The sequence below is a fragment of the Pseudonaja textilis genome, chromosome 1, assembly GCF_049901715.1.
Source record: "Pseudonaja textilis isolate UNSWEBS1 chromosome 1, rPseTex1.2, whole genome shotgun sequence".
Classification (NCBI taxonomy): domain Eukaryota; kingdom Metazoa; phylum Chordata; class Lepidosauria; order Squamata; family Elapidae; genus Pseudonaja; species Pseudonaja textilis.
In genome coordinates this window covers 23,205,504-23,225,877 of record NC_141990.1, presented here as the reverse complement: position 1 = coordinate 23,225,877, position 20,374 = coordinate 23,205,504, and the positions used below count along the sequence as shown (strand labels likewise).

Below are 20,374 nucleotides of genomic sequence, written 5' to 3'. Positions count from 1 at the left end.
GAGGAAACCTGTGGGTCTTTCAGAGTCCTGATAAATCCTCTAGTCTCAGCATGGACATCTGCTTCTGGGGGAGGGGAGTGGGGATCATCAAGAAATTGTATATGCTATATGTTACTGGGTACTTTGAAGCAATAAAAAAATGAGTAGGGTTTGTTAATGAACATCCTTATCAACTCACAATTTCAAGTCATTCTCATTTGACGCCAAAAAGGAGATGCTTGGTCAAGCTGTTTGGAACTAAAAGGAATGTTGTGGACCAAGCAATTGCCCCCACCCTGCATCTGCTACAATAAATTTCAGTTGGACCGTTTGCTGCAATTCCTAGAGAAGAGTGTGTACACACAAGGATGGCCATGATAATGAATATATCTTTTCTTTACAGTTTTGAGACTTGTTTGAGGTAGACCCTCATAGCCAAAGCCAAAGTTCCTCCTACCTTTTGAAAATAAAAGTTATTTGAATCTATATTAAATATGTTTTAAGACTATGATCATCCATAACTGAGCAAACCGTGATTCAGTCTCATTTTTGAGGGTTTGCTCTTCCTGGTTAACCACAAACTAATACGACTTAGTATAAATGATTGGGATGAAATATTGTTGGTTATTTTGGGTGTCTGTCATGTAAAGAACGATTTGGATTTTATTTCTTAGGTTTTAAATTCACTAGATGATTTTTTTTTTCCAGTATTTTGTAGCCAAAAGAGATGATGGGAGGGGATAACAGTATGCCCATGGCTTCAGTGCTATAAAACATAGCATGTAATCATTCTGGGTATTACGGCAATGCAACTGACTTAGTTTTGTCAAATGTAAATGTTGATAATTGCGGATACCAGCTCAGCTATGACCATTACCCAGAGAATTCATTAGCAGTGAAAAATTTTCACTCTTACCAATGTCCAAGGCAATTCTGCCTCATTTTTCACAGGTGCCAGGATAACTTTTTGATGGGAAAATACCTGAATGGCACATTTTCCTAATCCTACAGTCAGTAACATGTGAAGGATAAGTGGGTGCTGGCTCCATAGCTCTTGTCTCCTATGCAATCTTGCCTCACTCTACGCTCTAGAGCACAATACTCATAGCTGAGGAAAGGCTAGGATTCTTGGAAGACAAAGGATGCTGCTGGTATTTCTGTGCCACTGCTGGTTCATGTGGCTGCTTCCTGGTTTCAGCTTGGTTTAGGGAGTGAGATCTAATTCTCCACTGGCATTAACAATTTGACTAAGAGCTTGTCACAAATAGGAAATGCTGGCTGGTGAGAATGTTGTATAAATGTGGCTCTCCCACTAGTATGTAAGATGACATTCTTTCAACTCCTGTCTTTGTGGTTCTGCTGAGGGATAGAGGGACAGGAATAAGGAATAGCCTTCTCAGTTGTATAGATTTGGAGATGTTTGGCACATTGAATGGCAGAAGGAAGATTACAGAAACAAAAAGACTTTATAAAGAATTGATAGCAGCTTACGGCAATTCTGATAGTAAGGGTACTCTGAAAAAGAAGGAACTGTAGAAGCTCACAATGATGCTGCTTCCTTCTACTGCTCTTCAGAGTAATGTGATATTTTCCCAATAGGCTCTGGAATTAAGTTCTCAATGGTTGGTATGGTGTAAGGACAGTCTATTGTTCATCTTTTTCTCCACTCCTTGATGAAAGCAGACTTCTGGACAGGTTGAAAACGTTGGGTTCCTTGTATCCATCATTCATTTCAAGATGCAGTTTGTTTCTCTGCCACTTGCTGGAGACATGGAGCCTGGGTTGTAGGACTGCAGGCCATGCTTTAGGTTCTCATTCAGGGTTGAAGGAAAATGTGGCCCAGTATAATGCTGCTTCCCATGTCAGCAGGAAGGAAGTCTTCACTCAAGTCTGTTCCCAGGTTAGCACTTCGTGGTGCTTCCTGCTGCTGGCTTGAAGGCTTTGCAGCTGGCCGTTCCTTGTGGCCCAGGCTTGTTTCTATTACAACTTCAGGACGAGAGGTTAGTTAGAGGCCAGCTTCTACATGCGCCTTGTCTTGGCAGCTGGCTCCATGCAGATCCCTCCTTCAGGGCAAGAAGCTTTAATTCTTTGCATGCAGGTGAAGAGCCAGACCCAGGGCCCAGCAATGTTCCAGCAGCCTTCTGGAGTGCTTCGAGCCTGTGTGGCAACAGCTATACTTCAATGATATTGATAGATGGTGATTTCTTCTGTATGAGAGAGAGATGTTTATGCTAATAAGTTAAAAAAAAAGTGCAGTGGTAACTGATCCTCCTCTAAACTTCTATTTTCTATTCCCTTTCTGTCCATTTGATTTCTTTGATTCTGTTCCTCTGTTGTGCTCAATAAGAGAAGAGTTTTGAATGAAGAGAGTCTGTCAAAGGGTCAAGGCCACCTAAACTCTTATTGCAGGATACAGGGAGTCCTTGGGTTACAATGGGAATTGTAACCCAAGAATTTCCATCGTTAAGTGATGTGGTCATAAACCTCAATGACACGGGACCTCATTGCTTAGTGGCAGCAATCCTGGCGGTTCCTGTACCCATCATAACCTCTACTCATAACCTCCTCTAAGTGGGAAAAGTTGGGAGTCTCAAGCAAGGTGTATAGGTGTGTATGTGCATGTATCTCAAAGGGGTGCCATGGACAGACACTTTGGATCATGGGGGAGATGCTGTAGCTGGACACTGTGGAGCATGGCTGGGCTGGCAGGGGCAGTAGGTGGGCACACCTGAGCATTGGCAGGCCAGTGGAGGCTGCAGCCAGGCCCTACAGATGCAGGTTGGCTGGCAGGGGCTACTACACAGTGTGGGCAAGCAGAGAATCCCTGGGATCTTTTACTCCATAGTGTGTATTGTTTGGAGAAAAGGTGATGGGAGTGACTTACAGGAGCAATATGGCTTCCCCATTGACTTTACTTGTGGAAAGCTGACAGGGAAGGCTTCAAACAGTGATTACGTGACTGTAGCTTGCTGCAATGTTGTGCCTGGATCATGTGCATGCTGATACTAAAAGCAAGTTGAGATATGGAATGTTTGTGTATATATCTAGAGGAAGTCAAGCCCAGTTCAGTTATATTTTAACTAACTAGATGCTAAATAAAAACATGGAATTTTCAAACAAATATGAACCAATTTGTTACCAAGATAGGTTACTTACAAAAATTGATTTTACATATTCATGGATGTTAAACTATGGCTGCTAGTGATTATGGCTAGCTAACCAGTTTGGGAAGCAGTATACTCAAATGAATGGGAGAGAGTGTTTGCTTGTCCTTATATTCTGCTATCAGTTTCATATATATATGCCTGGCTGCTCTGGCAACAGAATGCAAGACAAAAAGCTCTTAATATGATCCAGAGTCACTCTCATGCTATTTTATTCATCCATCCAATAGCTAATATTCTCTGTGCCTATACAAAATGATTGCGCCATTTGAAAGCATTCAAATAATGGAATAACACAGGGTAAGTAAGATAAGGTAAAGATAATGGTAGATGATATAATAGATAATATATGATAATACAAAACTAATGATAGATAATGTAAAGTGGCTGCACTAATTTCAAAACTATATAAAAGTATGGGTAAGAGGCCGTCTTAACCTGAAAGGCTGAATATGGGCTACAGGTATAAATACGAGGCAAAGCATGTGCCAGCAAAAACTTATCCTTTATTTTCCTATACTGGAGGTTCTTGATTTTCTTCAGGCAGTCTTAATAGAATTAAGAAAAATAATGTTTAATAATAGATAAGAAAAGAATAACAGTTTTTCCACTCTATGAGTACATTCTCATTCTGCAATGTTGAAAGAAGTCTTTTCCTTAATGGTTTTATTATTTTTCCTCTCCTTTGTCACTTCTTCCTATAATACATTTTCTTATCTTCCATTGGTACATTTAAGTATCCATCTTGCTGTCCTTTTCTCTTTATAGCTATATTGAAAAGATTCTTTCCTTCTTATTTCCAAGATGCAAGAAGGTAACAAAATAATACAACTGAGTAAAGTATTAATTTCTTTTTGTATAGTGGTAAAATTAATTGTATTCAGTTAATTAAACTGATTTTAATGTTACAGTATAATTATCAATCGAATACTTCTTTAAGATGGGGAGAGAAACTTGTAAATTAATTACAACTGACATTTTTTAAAAAAATCTGTTCTTCCATCATACTGCTACTGCCAGTCTGTGGGAGCTGTTTGGGTACTCACTCCAGAAACTTGCTGGTTGAGCAGAGATTTCACTCTTTCCCCCTCGCTCCATATTGGTTTGGAAATGTTACCTTCCTATTTTCAGATTTCTTCTCAAAATTCATCTTTTCTGAGAAGCCTTCATTACATTCCCTTAGAACTAAACAAATGCTTACATTGCTTATACTAAGGATCATGCTTTCCCCTTAACTTTAAATCTCTTCCCATTCTTCAGTTGTTTCCACAATGACCATTTTATATCAGAGCAACTCATTACCACCCATTATTATTACTGGGCAGAGTGGACTGGGCTGATGGAAGTTGCTCAATGACTGGAGGACTCATCCAAGCTTAAAAGTGTCCATTCAGATGTTTAACCACAATAGCAACACAACAGTCTGCCTTAATATAACACCATTTCCTGTATTTCTGTAGATAACTCTGATAACATATTCTTTTTTAAAAAAACTCCCCCAAGCACCATATTATAGAATTTTTAACCATATATTGCTTGCTCTAAGGTTGGCCAGAGAAGTTTTCCAACAGTTCATTTTTAGGCAACATTTCTTTTTCTCTGCTACAACATATCATACCATATTTCCAACTGAATAATAATAGAAGAGAAAGAATTTGAGAAAAGACAGATAAATATCACAAAACATATAGAGGTAGAAATAGAATGACTATTGCAAAAGAAAACAAAGATAGTACCACTAGTAATAGGTGCCTTTGGTGCAATTCCTTGGCATTACTTGAACAAAATCAACATCAGTCAATTGTAAAGGCAGATTGGTTCCCATGACAAATTTTTAATACCATTAAACAACATCTGCCTATCCTAAATTTGTGGAAAGGACCCAATAGATGGACAAAAATGCCAAATCCAATCTGAATATCTGGTTGACTGCAGTCCATCCTAATAATATATTAAATATGTATGCTGATTCTCAACAATAATGAAACTATCTTCTTAAAAATTGTTTCCTATGTCAGGGAATGGGGAAAGGGAACCCAATTCTCCCTTTGTATGCATCAATCTCAAGTTAGATATTTCTCCTACAAAGGCCCAAATTTCTCTGCCAAAAGGAATCTTGTGTAATCATTTTGTCTTCATTTTAGAAAAACATTTCCTAGACAAAACAGTTCTTTGTATTGAAATTAAGCTGATCAGGGAGTTAAATTGTTGCACTAACTTTCCTCCTTGTGATTGTTTTGCAAATCAAAGTTAGGCTAACACTTTTCCTAATGGTGCTTGTTCAAAGATATTTTTCCCTGGGACTAAAAATGTTCAAATTCATTTTTAACCATTGTATTCTCTTTCTCACTCTCATATATATATATGTACATCAATACTCTTTCAACAACCTGTTTTGTTTTGTTTGATCTTCATTTGATGTTAAAATGCCTCTATCATTTCACATAACCAGATGTTTACATTTTAATATTTTTACATAAGATTTAGCAGAACTTTTTAATATGAGTAAAATGCTTTCAAGCATTCAAGTATGCAGTTTCTGACTTCCTTAGAGTTTGAAAAAGAATGTGACAACCAGGGCTTGGTATGGAAAAAAATAATGTAGTGTAATTGTGATGTTATTGAACAGGAACTGGAAAACTTGAGTTCAACTTAGTTTCATCCTGAGCCATAAAAATTCACTAGGGGATTTTGAGCCATTCTTTCCTTTCAGCCTAGCTTTATTGTGAAGAAATGGCATATGCAATCTGTAAACACTGGTGGAAAGGTGGAATATAACTCTAATAAACAAAATGATCCATTTTATCTACCAGTTCATTTGTAAAAAGTATATGTACATACTAGGTAACATAATTTTTCTTGTTGATTTTATAGACTCATAGAATCAGAGGGCTAGAAGGGACCTTGGAGATCTTCTAGTCCAGCCCCCTGCCCAAGGCAGGATATCTTCTTGCATCCTGGACAAATGGCTGTCCAATTTTTTTTTTTGTGGATTTTTTTATTATGAAGCTGACTACAGCAACTTTGTCTTTCAAAAATGGACTTCTATGCCTGACTTTAAAAGTTGGAACACAACAGTGCTTCCTGCTGCTGAGTTTGAAACACAAATCCTAAGTTCATAAAATAGAGCCTGATAATATTGGGTTACTACATGTAACCCAATTATTTGCAAATAGTAGAAAGATGGAGAGACTTGATCCCCTCATTTCTTACATGATATCTGCTTCTGTTCAATATATTGCTATATGGTATTCTAACAGCTCTGAGAGCATGTTATTATTATTTATTATCATTATTATATTTTTTAAAATTCTAGACACCAATTGGCAGCTGATCTTGAATTAGCATACAGAGTCATTTTTTGTGAGATGGGCGGCTATACAGATTTAATTGACAGTTAATAAATGTTAAACTTTAAAACTTAGTATCCTTATATGATGAGGTTCATATTACATCCTAAGTGGAAAAAAACCCTGCATTATAGCTTAAGTGAGGATTGAGAATGTGGCATATCATAATTGTTGTAAAGAATGATGCTGGTACCTCTAGCAAAGCCTTTCACCTTGTGTCACAGGTCCTCTTCATGGTACAGTGTGCTTGTGAACCTCTCCCAGCCAGTTTCAGCCCATCTGAAATGAGATCAGTCTTGTGCCCCTCGCTCACCTCTCCTTTTCCCAGTAACAGTATTTACCTTGCTACGTAGTAGCCCCCCTGTGGGCCGTTCTGGAGTGCTATGTTCTGAGGAAGGCTTGGTCTTCTCTTTATTATTGTTGGAATCGTTGTCCTTAATGATGTCATATTGCTTGCAGAAGAGTGCGATCACAGCTGAAGGAAGAGGAGGGAGGGAGGAAGGATGGATGAACATGGGAAACTCAAATTCTAGCATTCTCTTCATTTGAAAAGCTATGCTCTTTCATTTAAAATATTTTAGTGTTTCTCTGGTTCTTTGTCTTTCCAGGTAACAGGTAATCAGAATTGGAAGGGACCCTATAGGTCATCTAGTCCAACACCTCCCCCCCGCCCAAGCAGGAGACCCTTTACCATTTTTGACAAATGGCAGTTCAATCTCTAGTAAAGAGAAGGACCAGGGGAGACATGATAGCAGTCTTCCAATATTTGAGGGGCTGCCACAGAGAGGAAGGGGTCAAGCTATTTTCTCAAGCTCCTGTAGGCCAGACAAGGAATAATGGATGGAAACTGAACAAGGAGAGATTTAACCTGGAAATAAGGAAAAACTTTCTGACAGAACAATCAACCAATGGAACAGCTTGCCCTTGGAAGTTGTGGGAGCACCATCACTTGAAACTTTCAAGAAGAGATTGGACTGCCATTTGTCAGAAATGGTGTAGGGTCTCCCGCTTGGGCAGGGGGTTGGACTAGATGACCTATAAGGTCCCTTCCAACTCTGATTATCTGTTTGATCTCTTCTTGAAGGTCTCAAGTGATGGTGCTCCCACAACTTCTGAGGGCAAGCGGTTCCATGGGTTGATTGTTCTCACTGTCAGAAAGTTTTTCCTTATTTCCAGGTTAAATCTCTCCTTGTTCCGTTTCCATCCATTATTCCTTGTCTGGTCTACAGGTGCTTTAGAAAATAGATTGACCCCTTCCTCTCTGTGTCTGTCTGTCTGTCTGTTTGTCTGTCTCTCTTTCTCACACACATGCGAACACACGCGCACAAACACAGACACAAAAAAAACATTCCCCCATTTTGGAGTAATTCTTTCATCCCCAAATGTTTATTTTTGTGTGTGTGTGATTTGTTAAGGATGCCTGGAGAGGGGGACAAGTGGTGCAGTCATGTAGTGAAGAGGGGGAAATGTTAGCCAAACAGTGGCTGGACATGTACTACATTGAATTATGATTTTAACCCTGGTTTATTAACAGTTGCATCCAATGTGTCCCAACTACAATGGCCAGGTTCTCCAGATGTTCAAAGCCAATATTAAGCATAGCTTAGTGCGATATGAAAGATACCTACACAGACACTTGAGCCTGTCTCAGGTGAGGAATTGGAAATGGTGAAAGCTCTTTTGAGAGTTCATATGTTTCTATTAAAGGTTGCCAGTCAAGAGTAGGTGCAATCATGCCATCCATGATATTAATTGATAGAACGGTGTCATAAAGAGAGCAAATATAATTAATAATTGATTCCCTAGAACTTTCATTTATCACACACTGTATATTCCTACCTGAGTACTTCTTGCTTTAGTCTTTTTAAAATGTTAACAGTTTGCCCAAAGCAGAAACACAAAACTTTGCGAAGGCATACATTATCAAAGGCCCAAACAGGATAATATAATTAGAAGTGATTAAATACTATATTTATAAAACTGCTTATAAACCTAATATTGTTTTAGACAGAAATGTAGAGGTTAGTGATTGTGATTTTAAATACTTTTAAAAAATCCTCTAAAAATGTAGAAATGGACAGAGAGGAACACAAACTTGGCTCTGCATGTTACCCAAATCTTCATCCCCTGTTTTAGATGGAGCCAAACTAATCTTTCAAGGGACAAGTACCCAAGCATTATAATGGAGCAGCGGATGAATGATCTGAAAACAGAAATTGAATGGGGATAAAGAGGATATCTGTCTGTTTTTAAATGTATTTTCTTCCCTTCCGTTTCTTTGTTTCTTTCTTTCTTTTATATCTCTTTTTCTCTTCTTTTTTCGGTTCGCAAGACCGAGCGTTTTTTTTCTTTTTTTCTTTTTTCCTTTTCTCCCCCTGTTGTATATGTAATGTCGATATGTTTTTAATTGTAAACTCAATAAAATTTATTCAAAAAAAAAAAGAAATACTTTCCCCCATCACATATCTGTTTCCTCTCCTTGTAAATTGAAAATGTTTTATGAAAAGAATAAAATCCATCTGCTTCTATATATAGCCCTTGAGAATTGTTTAGCTTCTCATTTAAAGAGAATCTTGGAGTGTAAAAAACTGGCATAGTCTTGAATAAGGAGATGAGGAATGATCATTCGCATTAATTTTATTTCTGTTATGCATTACCAAGATGAGTTCAAAACCTCTGGCCTCCAGATTCCAAGAGTGGCTAATCCATTACCTAAAAAGACTCTAAAATGCAAGTTCTGCACAGAGGCCCTTTCCCTGTCAATTAACAGGGAAGAATACACCAATTGTATTGGACTTTTAAGAGTGGGGAGAGAATTAAGAAATACAGTTGGTGGAAGAGTGGGTGGGAGGGAGAAAGATACAATTTGTCAGACGAAGATATCTGCAGAGAATGAATTGTCTCAACATCTGCAGAGAATGAATTGCGTAATACAGGAAAAACGTCACCCTTCAAAACTGGGGAGGCCAAATAAGGCCTATTGTGCTATGCATGCAATCACAAGAAATCAGGACATGAAGTATTGTACTTGACAGAGTTGCTAATGGCTGTATCCATAGTAGTTTACATATTTAAAGGATATGTAATACAAATATAAACAATGGATTAATGTTTGGAACAAGGATGCAAGTACTGAACAGGCATGAAAAGCATGCAGAAATAATTGAAGATGGATCTGGGGATTCACAGGCAATTTCCAAGATTCAGTAGTGTTTCTTCAAATAACCCATTTCCTTTCAAAATGCAAATATAATGATTTGCTATAAAAAATAACATTTGCAATGTTTAGTGAAAGTCGGATAAACATTAAATAATGTTTGATCGTGTCTGGTAAAATCATTGTTAAACAGATAAACAGAGTTGGAAGGGATCTTGTAGGTCAGCTAGTCCAGCCCCCCGCCCAAGCACTTATGCAGACAATTATATGTAAGAATGGCTAATATGATAAATAAGGGTTAAAATGTGCATAAAGCCGTACAAGGACCACATACTAGAGAGAAAAGAACAAACATGCTCTTCAAATAGGACCTGACAGTTGGGGGGGAAATAAACAGCTAAGGAAAAACAGAAGAAACACACGGAGATGCTTCAAGAATTCAAATTACTTAATTTGCAAACTAAGTACATGAATAGTTTAAAAATGTTGTGGAAAAATACTCCTTGGAAAAAGAGTGCACTGAATTAAAGCAGTGTAGTCAGCCTGGCAGAACATTCCTAATCAACTGTGTCAATGTTCTTATCCTCATTATTGAATTTACCCATTTTTTCTAGGTTTTGCACAATACATTAAACCACAAATTAACTGAGTAGATTTGGTTTGCACAGTACTCTAAGCCCCCCCCCTCGTCTCTCCCACACACACACACAATATCATTCACTGTTATATATTATGACATGGAATTAAATCTACAAAGGAACTGGAATTTGTACAGAACACAATAACGAGATCTCATTATTTAACACGACCAACTACTACTTTTTGTTTTCTTTGGTTTAATAATGGGTTTTATATTTCTAGGTTTAGCATCTAAATTGGTCAAATGCATCTTAGTCTGTTCTGAATAATCTTAGCCTTCAGGTACCTCTGATATGAAGTTTCTATGGTAGGTTATAGATTTTAAATGTGGCCATGAGTATCTGATGAGCCAGAACTCATAATAATGATAAATGTGGAATGTTGGCAGGTTGAACAAAATTCACGAAATATCAAATGTTAATATAGTTAGTCTTCCACTTACAACCATTCATTTAGTTGCCATTTGAAACTATAACAGCAAGGAAAAAAAAGTGACTTATGACTGTTTTTCACACAACAGTTACAGCACCCCTGTGGTCACGTGATCAAAACTCGGATGCTTGGCAACTGGCATGTGTTTATGATGGTTGCAGTCCCCTGGGGTCATGTGATCACCTTTTGCAACCTTCTGACAAGCAAAGTCAATGGGAAAGTCAGATTCACTTAAGTGTGTTACTAACATCAACTGCAGTGATTTATTTAACAATCTATGGCAAGAAAGGTCATAAAATGGGGCAAAACTCATGTTCACCGCATTATAAAAAAGATGTTGGGGCTTTGGAAAAGGACAGCGAAGAGCAACCAGGATTGGAGACTAAAATATATGAAGAACGGTTGCAGGAACTGGGCTTGGCTAGTCTAGTGAAGAGAAGGATCAGGGGAGACATGATAGCAGTCTTCCAATATTTGAGAGGCTGCCACAGAGAGGAAGGGGTCAAGCTATTTTCCAAGGCACCTGAAGGGCAGACAAAGAACAATGGATGGAAACTGAACAAGGACAGATTCAACCTAGAAACAAGGAGAAACTTTCTGACAGTGAGAACAATCAACCAATGGACCAGCTTGCCCTTGGAAGTTGTGGGAGGGCCATCACTTGAGACCTTCAAGAAGAGATTGGACTGCCATTTGTCAGAAATGGTGTAGGGTCTCCTGCTTGGGCGGGGGGTTGGACTAGATGACCTACAAGGTCCCTTCCAACTCTGATTATCTGTTATCTGTTAACAACTGTCTTGTTAAGCAATAGAAATTTTAGGCTCAATTTTGGTCATAATTTGAGGTCTACCTCTACTGAACATCAAATATCTTAATAATTTTGCAAACATTGCCATCAGGAATTTGTAGAAGATATTTTTTCTGCTCCAATAGCCATGGACCAAAGTAATAGCCAATCCTAAAGACATATTTTAGAAAAGCAACATTTGTGTACATGCCAAGTAAACACTTGACTTCCTGCCACAATCCTGCCTAAATCCAGAGAACGCAAGAGGAACTCACCTGCCCACATAAGCAGCACAACCACAATGATAATAATCTCCCCGGTCTGCAGCTGCCGCTCTTTGTCCAGCCCCTCCATTGTGATGTCTCCTGTAGAAACAAGGCTGGAACTTGGCAAGGCAATTCATGTAACTGAGTGAGACCAGAATTCCTCAGCACCTCCATGGTTGCTTTCTTTCACATTTAGAGCAGGCTGGCTCTCTTGATTGACAGGGAGCTAGGAAAGACCATCTTTCACTTTTCACATTGCCCAGAACATTGGTTGCCCTCTCCCCTCTTTGGAAGAGCTTTATGGCTCCTGCTGCCTTAAGAAAGTTCAAAACATTCTCAAAGATCCATCTTATCTGGGCACCCTTTTTTGGAACTATTACCATTTGGCAGAGAGTACAGGATAATAAAAAGAAGGACAAATAGGTGGAAAAACAGCTTCTATCCCAGGGCAGTAGCTCTGTTGAATTCTACTGTATAGTGCAATATGAGTGCAACATCAGGGATTTTCAATTCAATGTATAGAATGTGAAGGATGCGTGTTTGGGTTTATTTTCATAGTCATCACGTACACTGAAGATGGTATTTAATTTCATTGTATGAGGTGCAATGACAAAGTAAAGTAAAGCAAAGTAAAGTAAACTGTTATCCTTTGGTTTGTAAGAATGATGGATATGCAACTGGGGACTGATGAGGAGAACATTACAAGGTGGCCGATGGAGGGAAGGCGGCTGACATTGCTGGCCTTTGTTTCTCATTGGGATGAGCTGGATGCTGGTAAGACAATGCAATGCAGAGACTGGCCTTCTCGAAGCTACATGGCCAACTTTAGCAAATGGTTAATGATTGACATAAAAAAGCTAAGCAAGTTGAAGCAAGCAGAAGAAGGGAAAGCAATGGATAAAGCAGATCAATGGTATCAAATAAATTACTAAAAAATCCTTGGAAAAGATAAGAGCCGTTGCTGGACTAAGTTTGATACCGCAGACAGTTGTTTATGCAGTCATAATGCATGAAGCCCGGGTGGATGACATCAAACTAATCGCAAAAGAGTCTTGCTTACCTTGGTTTGAGCTGTTGGACGGAAGTCGGTCGCTTTGCTTTAACGTGCGAAAATGGATTCTCTTGCTAGCCTGACTCTCTCCATGGAGGCCAATGCTCTGGACCTGGATGATGTAGTCTGCGTCCTCTGCCAGATCCCAGAGCACACAGGCTCTGTTGGTGGTGTTCACTTCCCGGATGAATCGTTGCATTTGCCCATCTTGTCGCTGCCAGAACCAGGAAGGTTGTTAAAGCTGGAGGCCAGCCAGGCTGTGGAACAAGTCCTCAAGCTCACCTTGCTTATTTCCATCAGGCAGCTTAAGGAGAGTTACTGCTACTCTAAGGGACTGGTTAGTGCTAGTCTGGGAGGAATGCATCTGAACGGAAGGAAGTGATAGCTCACAGAGGGGTTAGAAATGGGAGGTCCTGGCTGGGCTGGGCTGTAAAGGTTTGATGCTACTTGGTCCCCTGAGGAATGACAGGGTTTCTTCTGGGAGTGACTCAATGCAAGCTCACCTGCTGCGAGATGGCATAGCCAATTATGACGTCTCCTTCTGGCACATCCCAGGAGACCATGGCCGAGTTTGCCTTGAGCTGTGTGACAGTCACGTTGACAGGCGATGGGGGCCGATCTATGGGAGGCAAGAAAGTTATTGGTGGAAAACCCTCACCGGCTGTTCTGTTCCATTGCTCATAATTAAGTGCCACAGCTTAGCTCCAGAGTGCTGCAGTCCAAGCAGAGAATCAATTTCCTTTCTGCCCTGTGCAATTCCACACAGCATGCTTAACCTGGTTATTGGTTTAACATCATCCTCTTTTAATGACCCCATAATCCCTTATGGGGTGGAGCCTGGGCAACTGAATGGAGCTAGCAGAGTGTTTTAATGGCCGGATGCCCTTCCTGTTGCCAATGCGGAATTGTTTTTTCTCCAGCAGATATATTCTCAGTGTGCCCAGAGAGAGAAATATCTGCCTCTATCTAGGTTCGGACTCACAGCTCCTGATTGTGAGGTGAGAGCTCGACCTCTTGGCCACTGCACCACTTAGTTATTGGATTAACCCAGTCTCCAAATTTGCACAAATATAAAGTAATAAAACAGGGTGGGTTTTGCACAACCAATAAGCCACAAAAAAAGCCTAACCAAAGCTAACACTAGCAACTTTAGCAAGATAGGCAAACACAACCTTCTTGAACTGATCCAGATGTAAGGCCTGGCATTATTCTTTAAGGGAAGTTTTTAAAGATCCCACCCATCTGGCTACCATCAAAGTTACTTGCTATTCATGGTATTCAGCTTTTCTGCACATGGCCAAGAGCCATTAGCCTGGCTAGGAGCCCATAGCAGCCCAGTGCAAGCCTGCCAGGCCAAGGACATAGGTGGGGGGTCAACTTTGTTCTCCGGCAAGTGTTAATTTGCTAATGGGAGGCTGGCAGCAGCATCTGGTATGCCAGCCAGAGACGCAGCAGTGCCAGCAGCCAACTTATACCAACAGCCATCCCTGGGCCTGAGTGGCTGTTCCTTCCCTCCCCACTTTTCAGATGAAAGAGGTGCATGGCTAGGGCAAAGGGCAAGGAGATTTTTCTTCACCAAAGGAATGCTAAGCTTCTCAGGACATGGCACTGCTGACCTTGAGAACCTGAAGTGAGGCTACTGGTGAATGTCTGGACCAGAGATCTCCAAACTTGGCAACTTTAAGACTTGTGGACTTCCTCAAGTCTTAAAGTTGCCAAGTTTGGGGACCCCTGGTCTGGACCTTTCCCAGAAAAAAAACACCTTTGGGGCTTTCTTCACTAGCCAATCCAGGCCAGAGGAGGGTGCCCCTCCCTTGTTTCCAGGCAGAACATGGATGCCTTTCTTGGTCTCTCGCCCAGGCATCCTCAGGAGTTTCTGCCATTTGAGCAGGGATGAAGCTGAGTTCCAGAAATATTGCCCCCCTGGAAATAGCTGTGACAAGAATTAATTATGAGCATCAATAAATGCTACTGCATTTAATATTGTCATACTGAATATGTAGTTTCTATTCATTTGCCGCATTTCTTTTCTACCCTTCTGCCAGAAAGGCTTCTATGAGGCCAACACAAAGTGTACGCAGGTGTCCGTTCTTAATGTCCCAATGACATCTTCCTCTGCTGCCACCTTGTTAAAGGCAGAGGGAGTTTGCAGAGGAGGAGAAGCAAAGTCTGACTGAACTGCCTTTAAAGCACGGTATTGGAGTTCCCTCTGCCATAGCCCGTGAAGGAAGTTCTGAGGGAGATTTTATTTCCTTCTTTTGTGGGGGTTTTGTTTTGTTGTTTTTAAGTTACATTTTTATTTTTTAAAGAGATTTATATGGCTGGTCAACTTGAACAACTCTAAGCAATGTACAAGCAGCCAAACAAATGTAGTTCAAACCTCACCTGTAATTAATAGGTAATCAGGAACCCACAAGATACATTACACCCCTCCAGCAGTATCTCCAGTCAACCTGGTCCCAACACCAAGGGAAAACCTCAGTTTTTAATAGTTTTTTTAAAGCCTACTTGGGGTGATGGTGGGAGAGATCATTCCAGAAGGCAGATCCTCAGTGGAAAAGTTTTGTTTTGCTACAAGGAAGGCTGCTTTGTCACTGTGAAATCCAGGATATGCATTTAACAGCACTTTTTTTTTCTTTAAAAGCAAATCGCATTTAAATATCTCCCTTTAACAGTAGTCTAATGTGATGAACGTTTAGAACAGGGGTTTTCAAACTTGGCAAGTTTGGACTGCAACTCCCAGAATTCCTGAGCTAACATGACTGGAGGAGGAATTCTGGGAGTTATAGTCCACAAGTCTTAAATCTGTCAAGTTTGATGACCCCTGATTTAGAAACATAGAAGCTAAGCAAGAACATTGTGTATTGAGAGCAAAAATGGATAGAACCAGGAAAATCCTTTCTTCCTAAATTCTAAATTCATAACAAATGATAAGCGTTGAATGTGCTCAGTAACCCTATTGTTGAGTATCAGTTTGAAAACCTGAATGGGAATAGATTGGTGCATGGCGATGCATGGGAGGAGGGGAACCTATTTGTCTGATTTGAACCCTGAATCAGAATAGTCCTTTCAAGAGTATCCTGCAAAATTTTATCCTATGAATCACACTGTATCATTGAATTCCAAAGATCAAAATGTGTCTAGTTGCATTTTGTTTTCTAATTAATTTGCTTGGAAAGACAGAAAGAGGAACCAAATGCAGTATAGGTCGACATTCTTCAGAGCAGAGGTCTCCAAACTTGGCAACTTTAAGACTTTTGGGCTTCAATTCCCAGAATTCTGGGAGTTGAAGTCCACAAATCTTAAAGTTGCCAAGTTTGGGGACCCCTGCTTTAGAGGGAAGTGAAAGCAATGGAAGGAAATACTAGGATGAAGGTTTCTTTTGTGTGTGTGTGAGAGAGAGAGAGAGAGAGAGAGGGAGGGAGGGAGAGGGGGAGAGAGAGATCTCCTATATATTGGTTAGAAATGCCTCTTTTCATCTGCTTTTTAGTTTGGATCCTTTCCAAATCTCCTAATGGAAATATACTAACACCAAGAACCTTGCAAATTTTGCCTGTAGCACATTTACTGCATCAGCTGTTTTCACTTTATTATCTGTTGTTGGTTTTCTGACAAATGGGGCAACGCACCCATTAGCACTGTTACTTGAACTCTGCTACACCCTCATATTTCACATGTTTCATTAACAAAGCCATTTGTATAACTATTCTGTCCGGCTTTGTCGCTTAGCTGGTGCTTGTCCTACTCTTCCTTGAGCGATAGACCCACCTTTCTTGATCACTTACATTACCTGCTCCTGTACAGCTGGATTTCTCAATCTCATCATGTGGTCATCTTCACTGAATCCCTGGCTTAGATGGTCAAATTTGTAAGGCTTTTAAATGTCTGGTTTTTAACTCTATTTTATAAATAGAAAGCATTTGAAGACACCAAATGCAAAGAAAAATATAACTGTCCAAAACTTAATACCTGGGAGTTGTTAGGATATTATTGTCAATCTACCACATGATGATTTAAATAAATAAATAATTAGGAATTAGATTTCTTCGGGTTTTTACTGTCAATGCAGTTATTTCTGCAACATTATGATCTCCAGATGTGTAGTACTAAAACTTCCAGAATTTTTAATCACTTTGGGCCAGTTAAGGTGGACCAGAAATCCTGAAAATTGTACTAAGTTCCTTGCTGGCAGCAGCCAGGGGTATAATTGCTTTGCTAATGTAGATGCTTTGCAATTTTATCTAAATGTGTGTGAATCCCTTCCACTTGTCTATGCCAGAAAATCAAAATCAATAGTTTCCTAGCAGATTGCATTTGGTTTATTGTAAGCTATAAAACCATATGAATAGTGCTACTCTGCCTGAGTTGCATTCATAAAAATGATAACACTGTCAAGAACATATATGTGGCAATGAGCACAGAATAAGCAAGAAGAATAACTCCAGAATATATTCGTTTGAATGGGAGTGGGCACCCTTTAAGCCAAATGCTGCTCTGAGATATAAAAGGCTATGCATGATCCATCTGTTGACAGAGCCAGGGCTTTGGCCTCATCCTCTATGTCCCATCATAGGGGGAATGCATTGATATACTATTTAGACATGTTTTTTCCCACTGCCTGAGGCACGTACTTCTTTTTGCCTCACCCCGCCCCATCCCCATCTTTCAAAGGCAGCAAAAGCATTTCATATATAGATAGGGATAAAAAAATATGAGTCAGTCTGCACTAGTAATATGTACTACTGTGTATGTGTTCGTGAATGGGGTTGTGATTCATGTGGGCCTTGCCTGAGCATCTCAGGCTAGTGGAGTGAAGCAAATGATTGCTTCCTTTCTATCAAGTGCCAGATTCTCTTACTCCGTGTGGCTCAAGAATGGAAATGAATGGGGGCATGGGCTTTGGGTGTTTGTTGCAAGGTGCCAAGTACATACTTCTTAAAAAAAAAAACTTTGCAGCTGGCAGAGCAAGAGCACTTGGATGAGGACCTCAGAGAAGACCTAGCAAGGCCAAATGGCAACAACCTTGAGTCAAGCTTTTATTCTAATGAAATTGGCTGGGATTTTGATGTTGGGCAAAAGGGAAGGTTGTGTGGGGAATTTCTGAGCAGAGAACAAGTTAATTCAAGTGTTGAGGGTCTTCCTTGCTTCCAAACTTCATACAACTGACTTGCCCCAAAGGGACTTTGTTCTTTTGTCCAGTGACACAGCTGTCTCTAACCATCCCACTGTAGGAGCATGGGCAGGCGGGCAGGCCTGAGCCCCTCTCCCTAAACCAGAGTCCCACCATCCCTATATAGGTGGTCCCTGAAGCTGGAAGACACAGGAGACCTAGTTCAGCACCAAGGCTAGTGACCGCGAGGTGGGCTGGTCCGAAAGGGCGCCGAAAGAGGAAGCGCTGGAAGAAGTGGCCATGGGGGGATTCGTCTCAGGGTGGGCATCTCGGTCGCAGGTCCAGATTCCCCACCCCCCACCCCCACCTTGGTCTCCTACACTTACTTGCGCGCACAAGGCACAGGTCGCAGCTGACCAGGACCAGGACGGCGGCCGGATTGAGGTACGTGGGAATCGGAGCCATGACCGCGGCCAGATGCAGCAGCTGCTCATCGAGTCGGACGGGGTGTCGGCGCAGCTTCGGGGTTCGTCGGGAGCCCCAGTGACAAAGGGGTCTTGACGGCCGTCTCCGGGGCGCTCAAGGTGGCGAGGGACGCGCGGAGGGAACCGCAGTGTCCGCCGCAGAGACGAGCGCCACGCTCCCCCAGTCAGCAGCGGCGCCGGAGCTCGGTGCCGAACCGCCACCTGCTCCACCGCCGCTTGGCGGCTCCATCAGGCGGGCCCAACGCCGCCGGGAATCTCCGCGGAGCTCTGCTGATGCTGCTGTTGATGCTGCTGTTGCAACCCAACTCCACCACCAGGTCTGTGGCGGCGGCAGCGGCAGAGTCGACTCAACCCCTCCGCTCCTGCCAGCCACGCCAAGTCATGAGCCGCCGAATACTGTCGATCGGGCAAGCGGCGTCTTGGACACCCCCTCTTCCTCCTGGCCCCGCGCCGGCGCTCCGCCCTCGGCCCCCGGGAACAATGGTCGCTATGAGTCTGCGGGAGACCCAGGCGGCAGGCGCCCGTCCCTGGGCAAGCAGGGCTGGGCTAGGCTGGGCTGCACTGGAAGACGCCGCCTCTTGGAGCAGGGCGACCCCTGCAGATCATGCCTGAGGCGTTCTGAGAATATTTTTTGCAGCAGGGCACATTTGGAGCAGGCATCGGAAATGGAGAGAAATCCTGAGATGGGAGAAGTGTCAGGGGAGGCTCACTTGTTGAGACGTGCACTCTAGAAGGCAAAGATGCCCGGAGGGGGCAAAAGAGTCAGACTGTCTGACTTTACCTTGATGCTCTACCATCCGCTTCTGCTCTCTCTGTAGCTGTTTACAAACCTTGGGTAGACCAGGTTGCCCTGATTAAAAAACAACAACAACACTTCAGCTAGTGGGAGGTGTCACATGGAAACTGTCAAAGCAAGGCACAGGTTTATTTAAAGCTTTACACTGTGTTACCTAGCTGGGTTATGAAACATCTGCAAGTAAACAACTGAGCTTGGAGACCCCCAAGGACCTCACACTGAGCTATGCACGTTCTCTGTTGATTTCACACTAGATGATCTGAGATGGCAGAGAACTACAGAAGATTTTTTTTAAAAAATTACACATATAGACACAATTACACGTATAGGAAATAAAATAAAATAGCATTATTTGAGAAATACAATCAGTAAAAAAAACAAAACCACGCAAAGTAGTATAACAGATAAAGCTGTTATATACAGTGATGAAACAACCTTACCCAAGTTATCCGAACAATGCAAGACATATACTGTAAGTGAAAAACTTCATGAAAACACATTTGTCTCTTTCTACAATATTCTCAGTGAAGAACCCTGTGTTCTTCATTACATTTAATGACTGCATACCTTTCTATACCCATTTTATAGCAAGAAGATGTTGCCTTTACCTTTCCAAAAATTTGCATGTACAATTGTGTGAAGGTGGTGTGGTGCATCTGTGCCCAGCACATGCATGTATTGTTTATATGTGCTTTTTTTGTCAGAATGTAGTACATCTCATACATCTGGATATTGCACATTATACATTTCCCCACCAATGTAAACTATTACATGACTTTTGAGGTCTTCATCATTATTTCCTGCTTAGAGGCAATTGAGCTGCTAAGTTTCAGCAATTGCTATTATGCCAGACTGATAAATAGGCTAAAGCAAATTAAGTAAGTAAACAAAGAAACAAACAAATAAGACCAGGTATTTAAAAGCCATTGTCTTATTTAGTCTGGCTTCCACATGTCTTCTCAGTTGCCCAATCCTCCTTTAAGGGGCACTGAAAGGGCCTGGTTTCTGATCTATGTCTTTCAAACCATCAATGATTAATCAAGAACTGGTTTAATGATATTATCTTTTATCTCTTTGGTCAGCTGACGGGAGATGGAGAAAATGATATGCCCTCTAAAGACTGACATGATGACAGTTCTACTCTTCTTTCTTTCTTTC

At 41.1% G+C, this 20,374-nt stretch overlaps 1 protein-coding gene across 3 annotated transcripts; it reads right to left on the bottom strand.

Annotated features, from left to right (window-relative positions):
• Positions 1-624: 624 nt before the first annotated feature.
• On the bottom strand, positions 625-19,235 carry FNDC4 (fibronectin type III domain containing 4). 3 transcript variants are annotated; one of them, XM_026708663.2, is made up of 6 exons: positions 18,322-19,230; positions 13,329-13,444; positions 12,835-13,039; positions 11,784-11,873; positions 6,835-6,968; positions 625-2,186 (listed from the first exon to the last, which is right to left on the bottom strand). In XM_026708663.2, exons 1-6 carry the CDS (start codon positions 18,398-18,400, stop codon positions 2,151-2,153), a joined length of 660 nt encoding a protein of 219 aa, XP_026564448.1. In that variant the 5' UTR covers positions 18,401-19,230; the 3' UTR covers positions 625-2,150. The 3 variants fall into 3 exon arrangements, with proteins under 3 accessions (XP_026564448.1, XP_087784782.1, XP_087784783.1); XM_087928656.1 differs by lacking the exon at positions 625-2,186 and having other exon boundaries at positions 6,442-6,968; positions 18,322-19,232; XM_087928657.1 differs by lacking the exons at positions 625-2,186; positions 11,784-11,873 and having other exon boundaries at positions 6,442-6,968; positions 18,322-19,235.
• Between the last annotated feature and the right edge of the window lie 1,139 nt (positions 19,236-20,374).